The sequence below is a fragment of the Pongo pygmaeus genome, chromosome 10 (genome assembly GCF_028885625.2).
Source record: "Pongo pygmaeus isolate AG05252 chromosome 10, NHGRI_mPonPyg2-v2.0_pri, whole genome shotgun sequence".
Lineage (NCBI taxonomy): Eukaryota > Metazoa > Chordata > Mammalia > Primates > Hominidae > Pongo > Pongo pygmaeus.
Window position 1 is genome coordinate 9,319,906 of NC_072383.2, and position 19,849 is coordinate 9,339,754.

General features: G+C 38.2%; 1 protein-coding gene across 1 annotated transcript in view; it reads right to left on the reverse strand.

Moving 5' to 3' along the window:
• LOC129009923 (ovostatin-like) overlaps positions 1–19,849 on the reverse strand; it is an 84,374-nt gene that overhangs the window by 52,201 nt on the left and 12,324 nt on the right. Inside the window, exons 6-9 of the mRNA XM_054443513.2 lie at positions 19,351–19,519; positions 18,571–18,655; positions 4,183–4,300; positions 1,202–1,316 (exon numbers count right to left, since the gene is read on the reverse strand). Of these exons, the coding sequence (XP_054299488.2) occupies positions 1,202–1,316; positions 4,183–4,300; positions 18,571–18,655; positions 19,351–19,519 (487 nt within the window). The remainder of the gene's footprint in view (positions 1–1,201; positions 1,317–4,182; positions 4,301–18,570; positions 18,656–19,350; positions 19,520–19,849) is intronic.

A 19,849-nucleotide genomic window follows, 5' to 3' on the forward strand; every position in this document is an offset into this window, starting at 1 on the left:
AGGCTCAAATAATTCTTCTGCCTCAGCCTCCCCAGGTGCTGGGGTTATAGGTGTGAGCCACTGTGCCTGGCTATTCTTTTATTATTTATTTAGTTCAGTATGACAAATATACTTAATTATCAATTAAATGTTTGTTTAATACTTGAATTTCCTCTGGATGTGACAGATACCTCTAAAACTTTGAAGACTGATATAAGTACACTAGTAATTTAATATTTCATGAACAGAAATTTTGCTGAAATATCAGTTACATATGCATAAGTTTAAAAGTACTATATTAACACAAAGTGGTCAGCACAGAAAAAAGCATTTCAAGGATTAAGACTTAGCATTTTGTGCTTTAGGAAGAAGGGGTATTAGGTCCAGGAGATACAAGAAATTAGTCATTAGAAATATTATTGGCCGGGCACGGTGGCTCACGCCTGTAATCCCCGCACTTTGGGAGGCCAAGGCGGGAGGATCACCTGAGGTCAGGAGTTTGCGACTAGCCTGGACAACATGATGAAACCCCGTCTCTCTATTAAAAATGCAAAAACGTAGTCGGGCTTGATGGTGGGCGCCTGTAATCCCAGCTACTGGGGAGGCTGAGGCGGAAGAATCGCTTGAACCTGGGGGGCGGAGGTCGCAGTGAGCTAAGATTGCGTCACTGCACTCCAGCCTGGGCAACAAGAGTGAAACTCCGAGAAAAAAAAGAAGGAAGGAAGGAAGGGAGGGAGGGAGGGAGGGAGGGAGGGGGGAGGGAGAAAGATTTTCCTGGATGACATAAAGATTTTTCACTGGATTTATTTTCAGAGGCTTAGTAAAATATTCTCCCCAAACTATTTTACTTCCCATGTTCTAATTCTATGCTCACCAAAAAAATTTTATAATCGACAATTACATGTCTCAATTATATTTAACTGTGGAATGATTAAGGAAAAGGAATATGCTTATATCTAAAACCAGATACTCCCATTATAAATCAATAAATTGGCATTCTTCTATTGTAGCCTTATTTGAATTTAATACTTTACCATCCATCAACATGTGTGTGAAAATTTTGGTTGATATATGAAACATTCAGAATTTGAATCAGATGAACCCAATGAAAAGCCCTCAGGGAAAAAATGATTGTATTAACATTGTATAGTTGGCAATCAGGTAACAATTCGAATGAGACAGTGATATCCATTGAGGTCTGGCTTCTTAAAGAGAGCATTACCTGTTCCGTCTTCTGTAACAAGAGCATGCACTTTGAGGAAACTCCAGTATCCTTCCCGATTTAACTCAAAAGCATCTGTGTTAATAAACTTGGAGACACAGCCATCTTTCCCTAACTGAAAAGAAAAATAAAAAAGTTATATTTTAAGAGAAGACTGTAAGAAATAGCTATAATAGGGAAAATGTGTGACCTCACTGAAGCAACTTTAAGAATATTGTATTGCCCAAGTTTTAGTTTTTTAAAATAATCCATTGTGTTTCTATAATTATATTTTTAGTTCATGTATTTACCTATAACTACATTTGAATTTTTAATAAATACTAACTCTTACAATATTTTGTTTAAAAAAACTCTTCATGGTGACATTATTTTGTTATTATACAAGATAATAAACACATCCATCGCTAGTCACATGTATTCACACATGATATTTGCAATTTTGGTAACTTCAGCCATATTCTTTTACAGTTTTGAAACTGAGTTTTATATTATTTAGTTACCATGCCTTGGACATTTATGTGACTATTTACACAGCAGTTAGGAACACAGGCTTTACAGTCAAACACCAGAATTTGAACCCTGGCTTTACCACTTATTACTTCATACAAAATGAAATCTTAATAAAGAGCTTGTAGAATTGTATTACATTAGATAATAACTGGAAAGTGTTTAGCACAGGGCCTGGCACTTAGTAAACATTCAGTAGGTGTAGATTTTTAAATTAGATTAGTTTAAATTTCTCTCAGTGTCAAGTGACAATGTCTCACTAAGTGAAATTTTTAAAGTGTCACAATCAGTAACCAAAATTAAACAGGAGGAATTGTCAAATATTTTTAAAATGTGGGATAAATTGTGCTCATAGGTTCCTGGACTATTATATTGGGGAAAAACTGAGTTCTTGTTCTACTCTTTCATCTTATGATGATATGAGGAATTCTAGTCCTCAAGATGTGGGTGAGATGTCAAAATCATGTGCCACTTCAGGGGGTCCTTGAAACTATAAGAAGGTCTAGAACCATTTCCAGAAGCTTAAAGGTCTAGAAAAATTTCCATTATACTAAAGGTAAATAATTAGATAAATTATTTAGTCCACACTCCTGCTTTACATGTGCATTTGATTTTTTTTTAACTTTTATTTTAGGTTCAAGGGTACCTGTGCAGGTTTGTTATATAGGTAAATTGTGTGTCATGGGGGTTTGGTGTACAGATTATTTCACTATCCAGGTAATAAGCATAGTATCCAATAGGTAGTTTTTTTGCTCCTCACCCCTTCCCACCCTACATGTACATTTTAGATTTCCAGATCTCTCAAATCTGCTGAAGGGCATCTATATAATATAGCCTTCTTCGATAATGCTTTCTGGGATCTACCTATCCTGTGTACTTGGCTTATATTGGTTTAGTCTCTTCTAGAGTGTGCATCTTTAAAGATTATGACTGCTTCATAAAGTGCAAAACCCATGAGGAGAGGTACCTGATCTGTCTTGCTCAACAATGGAGCTTCTAAATAAAATTATTCTTGCATATTAAAAGACCTCAATATTTATCTGTTGAATGAATTTGTGGAGAAAATTTTTGTATCCCTGATATCCCTAAAGATACAGCCCCACTAGTTATTTAAATATTTATATGATCTTGGTTGGGGTGCAGTGGCTCACGCCTGTAATCCCAGCACTTTGGGAGACCGAAGCGGGCAGATCACATGAGATCAGGAGTTCAAGATCAGGCTGGCCAACATGGTGAAACCCCGTCTCTACTAAAAATAGAAAATTAGTTGGGCGTGGTGATGCACGCCTGTAGTCCCAGCTTCTTGGGAGGTTGAGGCACGAGAATTGCTTGAACCTGGGAGGCAGAGGTTGCAGTAAGCCAATATCGTGCCACTGCACTCCAGCATGGGCGACACAGCGAGACTGTCTAAAAATATATATGTATTGACATATATTTATGATCTATTTTTGCTACACCCATGATCTCGAGCAATGTATTTTACCTCTTTCTGCTTTAATCCACTCATCAGTAAGGGGGTGATAATAGTACCCCCTCATAGGGTACTATTTGTTTTGAGAATCAAATGCACATAAACTACTTAGCTCAGTGACTGACACACAATAAGCATCCATTAAATGTTAGCAATTATTACAATTGTTACTATTGTTAGTGTTTATTGTCCAAATTTTTTTTTAATTTAAGAATTAGAAGGTTCTTAATTATTTCCAACCTAAAGTATTCTCTAAACAGGACAGGAATATATGACTCTGTGTGTGTGTGCACGTGTGTGTGTGTGCATACATGTGTGTGGATAAATGGTATCACACTATAGTATGGGGATTGCAGCTGGCAGTTGCATATTAGCCAGTCAGATCTGGCATGATTATAGCTGAAAGCCTTGCTACATCCTAGACCAGCCTGTTTGTGTCCATTTTCTGAATGTTGGTTCTCAAACCTTCCAAGTAGATCTTTTAGGAAATTCCTCCTTTGTCAGTTTGGAAAAGTTGATTCTTCTCTTTAGTGGTTAAGAACCTGACTGATAGGGTTCCCCATCTGGAGCTCCTATATACACTTATTTCCAGTGAGAATAGTTTGAGAGGAAAATAATTATGCATCTAATACTCTTGAATACACAGAAACATAATCATATCTCCCTGACTAAATCCACAAAGTATAAAATAAAGAACAGGACATATGTTCCCAGTAAATTGATAGGGTGTAGATTTTGATATGAAACCAAATGCATTTTTAATTACGAATCGAAATTTACTACTCAGTTTCTGATACTATAATTTGCTTTTTGTCAGTCAGTAGAAAATGAAACTTAGCATGACAAAAGAGGAATATAAAATTTACAAATACGAATAGAAATATAGAATAAAAGTATATATTTTAACTGTAAAGAGGGAAAAAAGAAGAAAGGAAGGTAAATGGAAGGTGAGGATAAAAGGTTAATGCAAACCTATTTATAATTTTGCTGATATACCTCTTACCTGAATGGTAAAATTTTTACAGAGTGAACTGATAAGATGAGCACATGAATGATAAGCCGTAGATTCTCTGCACACACTAAGTTGGACCTTCCCGTCCACAGGTTCACCATAGGTATATCTAATAGAAGAATATAACAACAACACAATTACAGAGGTCAAGGTCATTTTTAATCTGTATAGGGTTTTGAAACCTTTATTTAGTAGCTGAAACCAGCACTGTAACAACATTTAAATAGCTAGTTACCATAAATTTTATTTTCTGGAGGAAATCTAAAACAATGGTACTGACTAAAATTGAGTTGAATGCTTTAGGCAAAGATATATTTTAATTAAAAAGGTTGAAATAGGCATGTAGAAGTCATATATCTAAGTCACTAAAATACAATGTAAACAAAAAAATACATGTCATTTCATTAAAAATAATATTTTTTGTATACTGATAGCAATGGAGTATTGAAAAACAAAAAATAAAATAAAATAACATTTTGCTTCTTTTAGTTTTTTTGTTTTTAAACTGCTATTATGAGCATATTTTATGGTTTTTACTTTTAAAATGTAAATTATATTTATTTATTTATTTATTATAAATGCTATTTCAAGCCATCAGATTTTGGGGTAATTTCTTTTTTTAGTTTTTTTTTTTGTTTTGTTTTGTTTTGGAAAGGAACAAGTAAAACTGTTCATTTTTTTCTTATTATATTTTAAGTTCTGGGATACATGTGCAGAATGTGCAGGTTTGTTACATAGGTATACATGTGTTATGGTGGTTTGCTGCACCCATCAACCTGTCATCTACATTAGGTATTTCTCTTAATGCTATCCCTCCCCTTGCCCCAACCCCCGACAGGCCCCGGTGTGTGATGTTCCCCTCCCTGTGCCCATATGTTCTCGTTGTTCAACTTCTACTTCTGAGTGAGAACATGTGGTGTTTGGTTTTCTGTTCCTGTGTTAGTTTGCAGATAATGATGGTTTCCAGTTTCATCCATGTCCCTGCAAAGGGACACACAACTCATTCTTTTTTATGGCTGCATAGTATTCCATGGTGTATATGTGCCACATTTTCTTTATCCAGTCTAACATTGATGGTCATTTGGGTTGGTTCCAGGTCTTTGTTATTGTGAATAGTGCTGCAATAAATATATGTGTGCAGGTGACTTTATAGTAGAATGATTTATAATCCTTTGGGTATATACCCAGTAATGCAATTGCTGGGTCAAATGGTATTTCTGGTTCTAGATCTTTGAGGAATGGCCACACTGTCTTCCACAGTGGTTGAACTAATTTACACTCCCACCAACAGTGTAAAAGTGTTCCTGTTTCTCCACATCCTCTCCAGCATCTGTTGTTTCCTGACTTTTTAATGATCGCCATTTTAACTGGCGTGAGATGGTATCTCATTGTGGTTTTGATTTGGGTTTCTCTAATGACCAGTGATGATGAGCTTTTTTTCATATGTTTGTTGGCTGCGTAAATGTCTTCTTTTAAGAAGTGTCTGTTCATATCCTTCGCCCACTTTTTGATAGGGTTGTTTGCTTTTTCTTGTAAATTTATTTAAATTCCTTATAGATTCTGGATATTAGCTGTTTGTCAGATGGATAGATTGCAAAATTTTTCTCCCATTCTGTAGGTTGCCTGTTCACTCTGATGATAGTTTCTTTCGCTGTGCAGAAGCTCTTTAGTTTAATTAGATCCCATTTGTCAATTTTGGCTTTTGTTGCAATTGCTTTTGGTGTTTTAGTCATAAAGTATTTGCCCATGCCTATGTCCTGAATGGTATTGCCTAGGTTTTGTTCCAGGGTTTTTATGGTTTTAGGTCTAACATTTAAATCTTTAATCCATCTTGAGTTAATTTTTGTATAAGGTGTAAGGAAGGAGTCCAGTTTCAGTTTTCTGCATATGGGTAGCCAGTTTTCTCAACACCATTTATTACATAGGGAATCCTTTCCCCATTGCTTGTTTTCATCAGGTTTGTCAAAGATCAAATGGTTGTAGATGTGTGGTGTTATTTCTGAGGCCACTGTTCTGTTCCATTGGTCTATATATCTATCTGTTTTGGTACCAGTACCATGCTGTTTTGGTTACTATAGCCTTGTGGTATAGTTTGAAGTCAGGTAGCATGATGTGTGATGTCTCCAGCTTTGTTGTTGTTGTTTTTTTTTTTTTTTTTGAGACAGAGTATCACTCTGTTGCCAGGCTGGAGTGCAGTGGTGTGATCTTGGCTCATTGCAACCTCCGCCTCCCAGGTTTAAGTGATTCTCCTGCCTCAGCCTCCCAAGTAGCTGGGACTACAGGTGTGAGCCACCAAGCCCAGCTAATTTTTGTATTTTTAGTAGAGACACTGTTTCACAATGTTGGCCAGGATAATCTCAAACTCTTGACCTCAGGTGATCCACCCACCTCAGCCTCCAAAAGTACCAAGATTACAGGTGTGAGCCACCTCACCTGGCCATCCAGCTTTGTTCTTTTTGCTTAGGAATGTCTTGACCATATGGCTCTTTTTTAGTTCCATATAAAATTTAAAGTAGTTTTTTTCTAATTCTGTGAAGAAAGTCAATGTTAGCTTGATGGGAATAGCATTGTATCTATAAGTTACTTTGGGCAGTATGGCCACTTTCATGATGTTGATTCTTCCTATCCATGAACATGGAATGTCTTTCCATTTGTTTGTGTCCTCTCTTATTTCCTTGAGCAGTGGTTTGTAGTTCTCCTTGAAGAGGTCATTCACATCCCTTGTAAGTTGTATTCCGACGTATTTTATTCTCTTTGAAGCAATTGTGAATGGGAGTTTGCTCATGATTTGGCTCTCTGTTATTGGTGTATAGGAATGCTTGTGATTTTTGCACGTTGATTTTGTATCCTGAGACTTTGCTAAAGTTGCTTATTAGCTTAAGGAGTTTTTGAGCTGAGATGATAGAGTTTTCTAAATATACAATAATGTCATCTGCAAACAGAGACAATTTGACTTCCTCTTTTCCTAATTGAATACTCTTATTTCTTTCTCTTGCCTGATTGCCCTGGCCAGAGCTTACAATACTCTGTTGAATAGAAGTGGTAAAAGAAGCCATCCTTGTCTTGTGCCAGTTTTCAAAGGGAATGCTTCCAATTTTTGCCCATTCAGTATGATATTGGCTGTGGGTTTGTTAGAAATAGCTCTTATTATTTTGAGATAAGTTCCATCAATACCTAGTATATTGAGAGTTTTTAGCATGGAGGAGTGTTGAACTTTATCAAAGGCCTTTTCTGCATCTATTGAGATAATCTTGTGTTTTTTGTCATTGGTTCTGTTTATGTGATGGATTACATTTATTGATTTGTGTATGTTGAACCAGCCTTGCATCCCAGGGATGAAACTGACTTGATCGTGGTAGATGTGCTGCTGGATTCGGTTTGCCAAGTCAAGTTTGATGTGCTGCTGGATTCGGTTTGCCAGTATTTTATTAAGGATTTTTGCATCGATGTTCATCAGGGATATTGGCGTGAAATTTTCTTTTTTGTGTGTGTCTCTGCCAGTTTTTGGTATCACGATGATGCTGGCCTCATAAAATGAGTTAGGGAGGGTTCCGTCTTTTTCTATTGATTGGAATAGTTTCAGAAGGAATGGTACCAGCTCCTCTTTGTACCTCTGGTAGAATCCAGCTGTGAATCTGTCTGGTCCTGGACTTTTTTTGGTTGGTAGGCTATTAATTACTGCCTCAAATTCAGAACTTGTTATTGGTCTATTCAGGGATTCAACTTCTTTCTGTTTTAGTCTTGGGAGGGTGTATGTGTCCAGGAATTTATCCATTTCTTCTAGATTTTCTAGTTTATTTGGGTAGAGGTGTTTATAGTATTCTCTGATGGTAGTTTGTATTTCTGTGGGATGAGTGGTGATATCCCCTTTATCATTTTTTATTGTGTCTATTTGATTCTGCTCTCTGTTCTTCTTTATTAGTCTTGCTAGCGGACTATTTTGTTGATCTTTTCAAAAAACCAGCTCCTGGATTCATTGATTTTTCGAAGGGTTTTTTATGTCTCTATCTCCTTCAGTTCGGCTCTGATCTTAGTTATTTCTTGCCTTCTGCTAGCTTTTGAATGTGTTTGCTCTTGCTTCTCTAGTTCTTTTAATTGTGATGTTAGGGTGTCGATTTTAGATCTTTCCCACTTTCGCCTGTGGGCATTTAGTGCAATAAATTTCCGTCTAAACACTCCTTTAGCTGTGTCCCAGAAATTCTGGTACATTGTGTCTTTGTTCTCATTGGTTTCAAAGAACTTCTTTATTTCTGTCTTAATTTCATTATTTACCCAGTAGTCATTCAGGAGCAGATTGTTCAGTTCCCATGTAGTTGTGTGGTTTTGAGTGAATTTCTTAATCCTGGGTTCCAATTTGACTGCACTACGGTCTGATAGGCTGTTTGTTATGATTTCCATTCTTCTGCATTTGCTAAGGAGTGCTTTACTTCCAATTGTGTGGTCAATTTTAGAATAAGTGTGATGTGGTACTGAGGAGAATGTATATTCTGTTGATTTGGGTTGGAGAGTTCTGTAGATGTCTATTAGGTTAGCTTAGTCCAGAGCTGAGTTCAAGTCCTGAATATCATTGTTAATTTTTTGTCTTGTTAATCTGTCTAATATCGACAGTGGGGTGTTAAAGTCTCCCAATATTATTGTGTGGGAGTTTAAGTCTCTTTGTAGGTCTTTAAGAACTTGCTTTATGAATCTGGGTGTTCCTGTATTGGGTGCATATATATTCAGGATAGTTAGCTCTTCTTGTTGCATTGATCTTGTTATCATTAAGTAATGCCCTTCTTTGTCTTTTTTTATCTTTGTTGGTTTAAAGTCTGTTTTATCAGAGACTAGGATTGCAACCCCTGCTTTTTTTTTTCTTTCCATTTGCTTGGTAAATCTTCCTCCACCCCTTTATTTTGAGCCTATGTGTGTCTTTGCACATGAGATGTGTCACCTGAATACAGCACTCTGATGGGTCTTGACTCTTCATCCAATTTGCCAGTCTATGTCTTTTAATTGGGGCATTTAGCCCATTTACATTAAACATCAACATTGTTATGTGTGAATTTGATCCTGTCATTATGATTGATGCTAGCTCGTTATTTTGCCCATTAGTTGATGCAGTTTCTTCATAGTGTCAATGATCTTCATATTTTGGTTGTTTGTGTAGTGGCTGGTACCGGTTGTTCCTTTACATGTTTAGTGCTTCCTTCAGGAACTCTTGTAAGGCAGGCCTAGTGGTGACAAAATCCCTCAGCATTTGCTTGCCTGTAAAGGATTTTATTTCTCCTTCACTAATGAAGCTCAGTTTGGCTGGATATGAAATTCTGGGTTAAAAATTCTTTTCTTTAAGAATGTTGAATATTGGCCCCCACTCTCTTCTGGCTTGTAGGGTTTCTGCAAAGAGATCTGCTGTTAATCTGATGGGCTTCCCTTTGGGGTTAACCTGACCTTTCTCTCTGGCTGCCCTTAACATTTTTGCCTTCATTTCAACCTTGGTGAATCTGAAAATTATGTGTCTTGGAGTTGCTCTTCTCAAGGAGTATCTTTGTGGTGTTCTCTGTATTTCCTAAATTTGAATGTTGGCCTGTCCTGCTATGTTGGGGAAGTTCTCCTGGATAATATACTGAAGTGTGTTTTCCGACTTGGTTCCACTCTTGCCATCACTTTCAGGTACACCAATCAAACATAGGTTCGGTCTTTTCGCATAGTCCCATATTTCTTGGAGGGTTTGCTCATGCCTTTTCATTCTTTTTTCTCTAATCTTGTCTTCAAGCTTTATTTCATTAAGTTGATCTTCGATCTCTCATATCCTTTCTTCCACTTGATCAATTCGGCTATTGACACCTGTGTATGCTTCACAAAGTTTTCATGATGTGTTTTTCAGCTCCATTAGGTCATTTCTGTTCTCTAAACTGGTTATTCTAGTTAGCAATTCCTCTAACTTTTTATCAAGGTTCTTAGCTTCCTTGCATTGGGTTAGAACATGTTCCTTTAGCTCAGAGGAATTTGTTATTACCCACCTTCTGAAGCCAACTTCTGTCAATTCATCAAACTCATTCTCTGTCCAGTTTTGTTCCCTTGCTGGGGAGGAGTTGTGATCCTTTCGAGGAGAAGAGGCATTCTGCTTTAGGGAATTTTCAGCCTTTTTGTGCTGGTTTTTCCTCATCTTTGTGGATTTCTTTTTTTTTTTTTTTTTTTTGACGGAGTTTTGCTCTTGTTGCCCAGGCTGGAGTGCAGTGGCACAATCTCAGCTCACCGCAACCTCCACCTCTCAGGTTCAAGCAATTCTCCTGCCTCAGCCTCCTGAGTAGCTGGGATTACATGTGTGCACCACCATGCCCAGCTAATTTTGTATTTTCAGTAGAGACGGGGTTTCTCCATGTTTGTCAGGCTGGTCTCAAACTCCTGACCTCAGGTGATCCACCTGCCTTGGTCTCCCAAAGTGCTGGGATTACAGACGTGAGCCACTGCTCCTGGCCATCTTCATGGATTTATCTACCTTTGGTCTCTGCTGTTGGTGATCTTCGGATGGAATTTTTGTGTGGTTGTCCTTTTTGTTGATGTTGATGCTGATGTTATTGTTTGCTTCTAACACTCAGGCCTCTCTTCTGCAGGTCTGCTGGATTTTGCTGGGGGTCCACTCCAGACCCTGTTTGCCTGGGTACCACCAGTGGAGGCTGCAGAAAAGAAAAGATTGCTGCCTGCTCCTTTCTCTGGAAGCTTCGTCCCGGAGGGGCACCCACCAGATGCCAGCCAGAGTTCTCCTGTATGAGGTGGCTGTTGACCCCTGCTGGGAGGTGTCTTCCTGTCAGGAGGCACGGGGGTCAGGGACCCACTTGAGGGGGCAGTCTGTCCCTTAGCATAGCTTGAACGCTGTGCTGGGAGATCCACTGCTCTCCTCAGAGCTAGCAGGTAGGAACATTTAAGTCTGCTGAAGCTGTGCCCATAGTCGCTTTTCCCCCAGGTGCTCTGTCGCAGGTAGATTGGAGTTTTATCTATAAGCCACTGACTAGGGCTGCTTCTTTCCTTTCAGAGATGTTCTGCCCAGAGAGGAGGAATCTAGAGAGACAGTTTGGCTACAGCGGCTTTGCGGCTCTGCAAATATAACTGGGCTCCAATTATATTTATTTTTAATTACATGGAAGTACATAAATATTTTTTCATTGTTAAAAAATTTAGACCTCTGGGGGCAGGGCATAGCTGAACAAAAGGCAGCAGAAACTTCTGCAGACTTAAACGTCCCTGTCTGACAGCTTTGAAGAGACTTGTGGTTCTCCCAGCAAGGAGTTTGAAATCTGAGAACGGACAGACTGCCTCCTCAAGTGGGTCCCTGACACCCGAGTAGCCTAACTGGGAGGCACCACCCAGTAGGGGCCGACTGACAGCTCATACAGCCAGGTGCCCCTCTGAGATGAAGCTTCCAGAGGAGGGATCAGGCAGCAACATTTGCCGTTCTGCCATATTTGCTCTTCTGCAGCCTCCGCTGGTGATACCCAGGCAAACAGGGCCTGGAGTGGACCTCCAGCAAACGCCAACAGACCTGCAGCTGAGGGTCCTGACTGTTAGAAGGAAAACTAGCAAACAGAAAGGACATCCACAACAAAACCCCATCTGTATGTCACCGTCATCGAAGACCAAAGGTAGATAAAATCACAAAGATGGGGAGAAACCGGAGCAGAAAAGCTGAAAATTCTAAAAATCAGAGTGCCTCTTCTCCTCCAAAGGAACGCAGCTCCTCACCAGCAATGGAACAAAGCTGGATGGAGAATGACTTTGACAAGCTGAGAGAAGAAGGCTTCAGATGATCGGTAATAACAAACTTTTCCGAGCTAAAGGAGGATGTTTGAACCCATCTCAAAGAAGCTAAAAACCTTGAAACAAGATTAGACGAATGGCTAACTAGAATAAACAGTGTAGAGAAGACCTTAAATGACCTGATGGAGCTGAAAACCGTGACACGAGAACTACGTGACGCATGCACAAGCTTCAGTAGCCGATTCGATCAAGTGGAAGAAAGTAATTGAAGATTAAATGAATGAAATGAAGCGAGAAGAGAAGTTTAGAGAAAAAAGGGTAAAAAGAAATGAACAAAGCCTCCAAGATATATGGGACTATGTGAAAAGACCAAATCTACGTCTGATTGGTGTACCTGAAAGTGACGGGGAGAATGGAACCAAGTTGGAAAACACACTTCAGGATATTATCCAGGAGAATTCTCCAATCTAGCGAGGCAGGCCAACATTCAAATTTAGGAAATACAGGGGACACCACAAAGATACTCCTTGAGGAGAGCAACTCCAAGACACATAGTTGTCAGATTCACCAAAGCTGAAATGAAGGCAAAAATGTTAAGGGCAGCCGGAGAGAAAGGTCAGGTTACCCACAAAGGGAAGCTCATCAGACTCACAGCGGATCTCTCGGCAGAAACCCTATAAGCCAGAAGAGAGTGGGGGCCAATATTCAACATTCTTAAAGAAAAGAATTTCATATCAACCCAGAATTTCATATCCAGCCAAACTAAGCTTCATAAGTGAAGGAGAAATAAAACCCTTTATAGACAAGCAAATGCTGAGAGATTTTGGCACCACCAGATCTGCCTTACAAGAGCTCCTGAAGGAAGAACTAAACGTGGAAAGGAACAACCAGTACCAGCCACTGCAAAAACATGCCAAATTGTAAAGACCATCGATGCTAGGAAGAAACTGCATCAACTAACGAGCAAAATAACCAGCTAACATCACAATGACAGGGTCAAATTCACACATAACAATATTAACCTTAAATGTAAATGGACTAAATGCTCCAATTAAAAGACACAGACTGGCAAATTGGATAAAGAGTCAAGACCCATCAGTGTGCTGTATTCAGCTGATCCATCTCAAATGCAGAGACACACATAGGCTCAAAATAAAGGGATGGAGGAAGACCTACTAAGCAAATAGAAAACAAAAAAAAAAAAGCAGGGGTTGCAATCCTAGTCTCTGATAAAACAGACTTTAAACCAACAAAGATCAAAAGAGACAAAGGAGGCCATTACATAATGGTAAAGGGATCAATTCAACAAGAAGAGCTAACTATCCTAAATATATATGCACCCAATACAGGAGCACCCAGATTCATAAAGCAAGTCCTTAGAGACCTACAAAGAGACCTAGACTCTCACACAATAATAATGGGAGACTTTAACACCCCACTGTCAACATTAAACAGATCAACGAGACAGAAAGTTAACAAGGATATCCAGGAACTGAACTCAGCTCTGCACCAAGCAGACCTAATAGACGTCTACAGAATTCTCCACCCCAAATCAACAGATTATACATTCTTCTCAGCACCACATCGCACTTATTCCAAAATTGACCACATAATTGGAAGTAAAGCACTCCTCAGCAAATGTAAAAGAACAGAAATTATAACAAACTGTCTCTCAGACCACAGCGCAATCAAACTAGAACTCAGGATTAAGAAACTCACTCAAAACCTCTCAACTACATGGAAACTGAACAACCTGCTCCTGAATGAGTACTGGGTACATAACGAAATGAAGGCAGAAATAAAGATGTTGTTTGAAACCAATGAGAACAAAGACACAACATACCAGAATCTCCGGGACACATTTAAAGTAGTGTGTAGAGGGAAATTTATAGCAATAATGCCCACAACAGAAAGCAGGAAAGATCTAAAATTGACACCCTAACATCACAATTAAAAGAACTAGAGAAGCAAAAGCAAACACATTCAAAAGCTAGCAGAAGGCAAGAAATAACTAAGATCAGAGCAGAACTGAAGGAGATAGAGACACAACAAATCCTCAAAAAATCAATGAGTTCAGGAGCTGGTTTTTTGAAAAGATCAACAAAATTGCTAGACCACTAGCAAGACTAATAAAGAAGAAAAGAGAGAAGAATCAAATAGACGCAATAAAAAATGATAAAGGGGATATCACCACCGATTCCACAGAAATACAAACTACCATCAGAGAATACTATAAACACCGCTACGCAAATAAACTAGGAAATCTAGAAGAAATGGGTAAATTCCTGGACACGTACACCCTCCCAAGACTAAACCAGGAAGAAGTTGAATTGCTGAATATACCAATAACAGGCTCTGAAATTGAGGCAATAATTAAGAGCCTACCAACCAAAAAAAGTCCAGGACCAGAAGGATTCATAGCCGAATTCTACCAGAGGTACAAAGAGGAGCTGGTACCATTCCTTCTGAAACTATTCCAATCAATCGAAAAAGAGGGAATCCTCCCTAACTCATTTTATGAGGCCAGCATCATCCTGATACCAAAGCCTGGCAGAGACACAACAAAAAAAGAGAATTTTAGACCAATGTCCCTGATGAACATCGATGCAAAAATCCTCAATAAAATACTGGCAAACCGAATCCAGCAGCACATTGAAAAGCTTATCCACCACAATCAAGTGGGCTTCATCCCTGGGATGCAAGGCTGGTTCAACATATGCAAATCAATAAATGTAATCCAGCATATAAACAGAACCAAAGACAAAAACCACATGATTATCTCAATAGATGCAGAAAGGGCCTTTAACAAAATTCAACAGCACTTCATGCTAAAACTCTCAATAAACTAGGTATTGATGGAACTTATCTCAAAATAATAAGATCTATTTATGACAAACTCACAGCCAATATCACACTGAATGGGCAAAAACTGGAAGCATTCCCTTTGAAAGCTAACACAAGATAGGGATGCCTTCTCTCGCCACTCCTGTTCAACATAGTGTTGGAAGTTCTGGCCAGGGCAATCAGGCAGGAGAAAGAAATAAAGGGTATTCGACTAGGAAAAGAGGAAGTCAAATTGTCTCTGTTTGCAGATGACATGATTGTATATTTAGAAAACCCCATCGTCTCAGCACAAAATCTCCTGAAGCTGATAAGCAACTTCAGCAAAGTCTCAGGATACAAAACCAGTGTGCAAAAATCACAAGCATTCCTATACACCAATAACAGACAAACAGAGAGCCAAATCATGAGTGAACTCCCATTCACAATTGCTTCAAAGAGAATAAAATACCTAGGGATCCAACTTACAAGGGATGTGAAGGACCTCTTCAAGGAGAACTACAAACCACTGCTCAATGAAATAAAAGAGGACAAAAACAAATGGAAGAACATTCCATGCTCATGGATAGGAAAAAACAATATCGTGAAAATGGCCATACTGCCCAAGGTGATTTATAGATTCAATGCCATCCTCATCAAGCTACCAATGACTTTCTTCACAGAATTGGAAAAAACTACTTTAAAGTTCATATGGAACCAAAAAAGAGCCGGCATTGCCAAGACAATCCTACGCCAAAAGAACAAAGCTGGAGGCATCACACTACCTGACTTCAAACTGTACTACAAGACTACAGTAACCAAAACAGCATGGTACTGGTACCAAAACAGAGATATAGACTGATGGAACAGAACAGAGCCCTCAGAAATAATACCACACATCTACAACCATCTGATCTTTGACAAACCTGACAAAAACAAGAAATGGGGAAAGGATTCCCTATTTAATAAATGGTGCTGGGAAAACTGGCTAACCATATGCAGAAAGCTGAAACTGTATCCCTTCCTTACACCTTACACAAAAATTAATCCAAGATGGATTAAAGACTTAAATGTTAGACCTAAAACCATAAAAACCCTAGAAGAAAACCTAGGCAATACCATTCAGTACATAGGCATGGGCAAGGACTGCATGACTAAAACATCAAAAGCAATGGCAACAAAAGCCAAAATTGACAAATGGGATCTAATTAAACTAAAGAGCTTCTGCACAGCAAAAGAAACTACCATCAGAGTGAACAGGCAACCTATAGAATGGGAGAAAATTTTTACAATCTACCCGTCTGACAAAGGGCTAATATCCAGAATCTATGAAGAACTTAAACAAATTTACAAGAAAGAAATCAAACAACCCCATCAGAAAGTGGGCGAAGGATATGAACAGACACTTCTCAAAAGAAAACATTTAAGCAGCCAACAGACACATGAAAAAATGCTCATCATCACTGGCCATCAGAGAAATGAAAATCAAAACCACAATGAGATACCATCTCACACCAGTTAGAATAGCAATCATTAAAAAGTCAGGAAACAAAAAGTGCTGGAGAGGATGTGGAGAAATAGGAACAGTTTTACATTGTTGGTGGGAATGTAAACTAGTTCAACCATTGTGGAAGACAGTGTGGCGACTCCTCAGGGATCTAGAACTAGAACTACCATTTGACCCAGCCATGTCATTACTGGGTATATACCCAAAGGATTATAAATCATGCTGCTATAAAGACACATGCACACATATGTTTACTGCGGCACTATTCACAATAGCAAAGACTTAGAACCAACCCAAATGTCCATCAATGATAGATGGACATATACACCATGGAATACTATGCAGCCATAAAAATGGATGAGTTCATGTCCTTTGCAGGGACATGGATGAAGCTGGAAACCATCATTCTGAGAAAACTATCGCAACGACAGAAAACCAAACACGGCATGTTCTCACTCATAGGTGGGAATTGAACAATGAGAACACTTGGACACAGGGAGAGGAACATCACACACCGGGGCCTGATGTGGAGTGGGGGAGGTGGGAGGGATAGCATTAGGAGATATACCTAATATAAATGACGAGTTAATGGGTGCAGCACACCAACATGGCATATGTATACATATGTAACAAACCTGCACATTGTGCACATGTAACCTAGAACTTAAAGTATGATAACAAAATTTTTAAATAGGTAGAAAGAACAAAGAACAAAATTGCTTGTAAGGAATAACAGTAGATTCCTCTGGGCTACGTTTTATGACAATTTCTCAATTTCATCTTCCAAATTACTAATTCTCTTTTAAGCATCATCCATCCTTCTAGTCAGCCTTTCTATACATATATTTTTAAGTTAATAATATGCTTAATTCCAAGGTCTTTAATTATTTTTAAAGTTACACTATTGACTCATATCTGAGTAAATAAATTTTACTTATTTCTTAATTTTTTTCTGATTGATGTTCAACAGTTTTCTCAGGTATATATTGCTCTTTTTTTTGTTTGTTTAATACCTTGATTTCAAGTCATTAGAATCTTCAACCATTTAGTGATTCATGCTTATGTTTTGGGATTCCCAGCTGGCTTATCCTAGAGTGCTTTATTTTGCTTATGCAATGCTTCTCCAGGACACAGGGGCCAACACACAGCCACTGTGATAGGGAAGTACCCAGACATTTGGGCTTTGGGGATTTCTGCTACTCAGGGGATTTTCCAGCAATGCTGGCAATTCCCTGCCTCTATGACCCAACTACAATGAGACTTTTCAGTCTCTGCCTTTTCTGTATTCTCCCACTCCAACTCTGGAGGTGAAGCACAAGGTAGTGGCATCAGAAAGTTAGCCATGCTTCTTCTTGACTCTTAAAGACTTCCAGCCTAAAGTAGACTAAAGGAGGACAGGCAAAGCTTTCACCTTAAAGTTTGGCATGGAATTTTAGATTACTGTAATGAAGCTCTCCTAATAACTAGAAATTACCAGGTCACTTTTTATTTTTAATTATGCAAAATTAAAAGGAAAAATAGTACACGTGAGTCAGGGAAAGAATGAATTCTCACATCAGGTCTGAGGAGACAAAGTTTTATGTTTGCACCCTGGCTCTCTCTGCTGGTTATATAAACTCTGCGAATGTTGCTTAACTTAGTGACAAGAAGAGGGGAAAACAACCTGACCTGCTTCACTGCTACTCCTGACACACATTAATCCTCACTATTTGCCCCTAAGTCCCCGTCTGCCCTTAGTATCCTCCATACTGTGCCCCGCCATTACCCTAGAGCCACTTGTAACTCTTATAGCAGCTTTCTCTGTGATACATCTTGAGCTTCAGTTTTCTTTTATAATCATGTAATACATAAAGATTGAATTGAGAAATCATCATAAACAGAAGATATTGTCCAATGGAAATTTCTGAGAGATGGAATGTTCTATGTTTTATGTCTATGCTCTCCAGTTCAGTGGCCACTAGTCACATGTGACAGCTTGAAATGTGGCTAACGCAACTGAATATTTAGTTTTAATTAAAACTTAAATAACCACATGTGGTCACGGCTACTGTATTGGCTGGTGCAAAACAATATGTTATCTTATGATGTAAGAAAGACAGTAGTCAGTTGTCTTAAACTGTTACATAAAACCACGTGTCATAACATGCATTAAAAGAATCATAGATGTGTGGAAGAATTCGTAAAATCAGCAAAATAATTTCACACCTTCTTTTTCCCTTACCGTCTACACATTTACATTTTACTTCTTTTTAGCCATCTATCCCATTCTAATATCTTTCTATGAATACATTATTCTATTGTGTACAGTTTCAACTTACAAGGCGCAGACATTCACTTTGAATTCAGAGTCCACAACTAAGATATTTTCTGGTGCATCCACAGTCATTTGAAATTTGGGTAACACTGCCAGTAAAAAAAAATATATATTATATTATAATGTGTATATTATATATTATTAACAGAACTATTATTAACATAAATACATATTAACATAAATACATTCATACAAAACAATTGGTTCTCCTTTACAAACCATCGACCTTTGCTTATGTTTGCCATTAATAAACAGTGTGAGGAGGACACTGAAGTGCCTAAGACTGGATTTTGGAATTGGATAGAAAAATGCATATTTCGAATTCCAAATTCATCACTTTTCAGGTGTTGAACTTGGGAAAGTGTTTCTCAATATCTTCATCTTTAAAGTAGTAATAATGATACTACAATAGAAATTTTATGAAGATTTTAGGAGAAAATATAAAGGGACTAATGGCTAACATATGACTAATGTTAATTCCATTCTTCTCATAAGAAGTGCTTTACATCCCAGAAACTATCATATAAAATAGAATCCAGATACTACAAAAGGAAGATAGAATAGACAGCCTAGGTTAACAGAGAATTGCAGGAAGATTATGGGCTGAACTAGGAGATAAAAATCAGAGTAGATGGAGAACCCTAAAATAGTAACAGAGGACAAGGAAAGAGGAAAGGAAGATACTCACTTGAGAATTCATTATTTAATAATCCTGCCCTTGCAAAATTGGAAAGATTTTGTAATTTTTTTATTAATAGGTAATATTTTCATTGCTATTATTTACCATATTCTTCCACAGAGAAGGAATGATATGTTTTCTTCTCATTGAGCATCTCCACGGTGATTTTATACCATCCGAGGATGGGCTCTGAGATTAACTGGAAGGAGAGTTGTAGAATCCCTCCCACAGACTCCTCATTCACCCACTGTTGTATTCGATTGCCTTCTGGATCCTGAGAATAAGAAAGTGTATTTTTGCATGCTGGATGTTTTTATTCATTATAAAGTTTCAGCAAGGTGTTTCCTACTTAGGTTTCTAACTTACCTAGGATTCAAAACATGAATATGTCCGCACATCACCCAAGGAGAATTGGTTACCCTCCTATCTGGGGTCACATAGATGCATATTATAGCACTTAGAATATTTTAGAGCTAGCTGTGATTTTTTTACATTTATTTTCTGTGTCAATCTCTGATTTCTTAAAGGCGAGCCATATTTTATCCCTAGTGCATAAAACATTAAGTATACATTTATATACATTCAACAACTAAGCATTAAATTA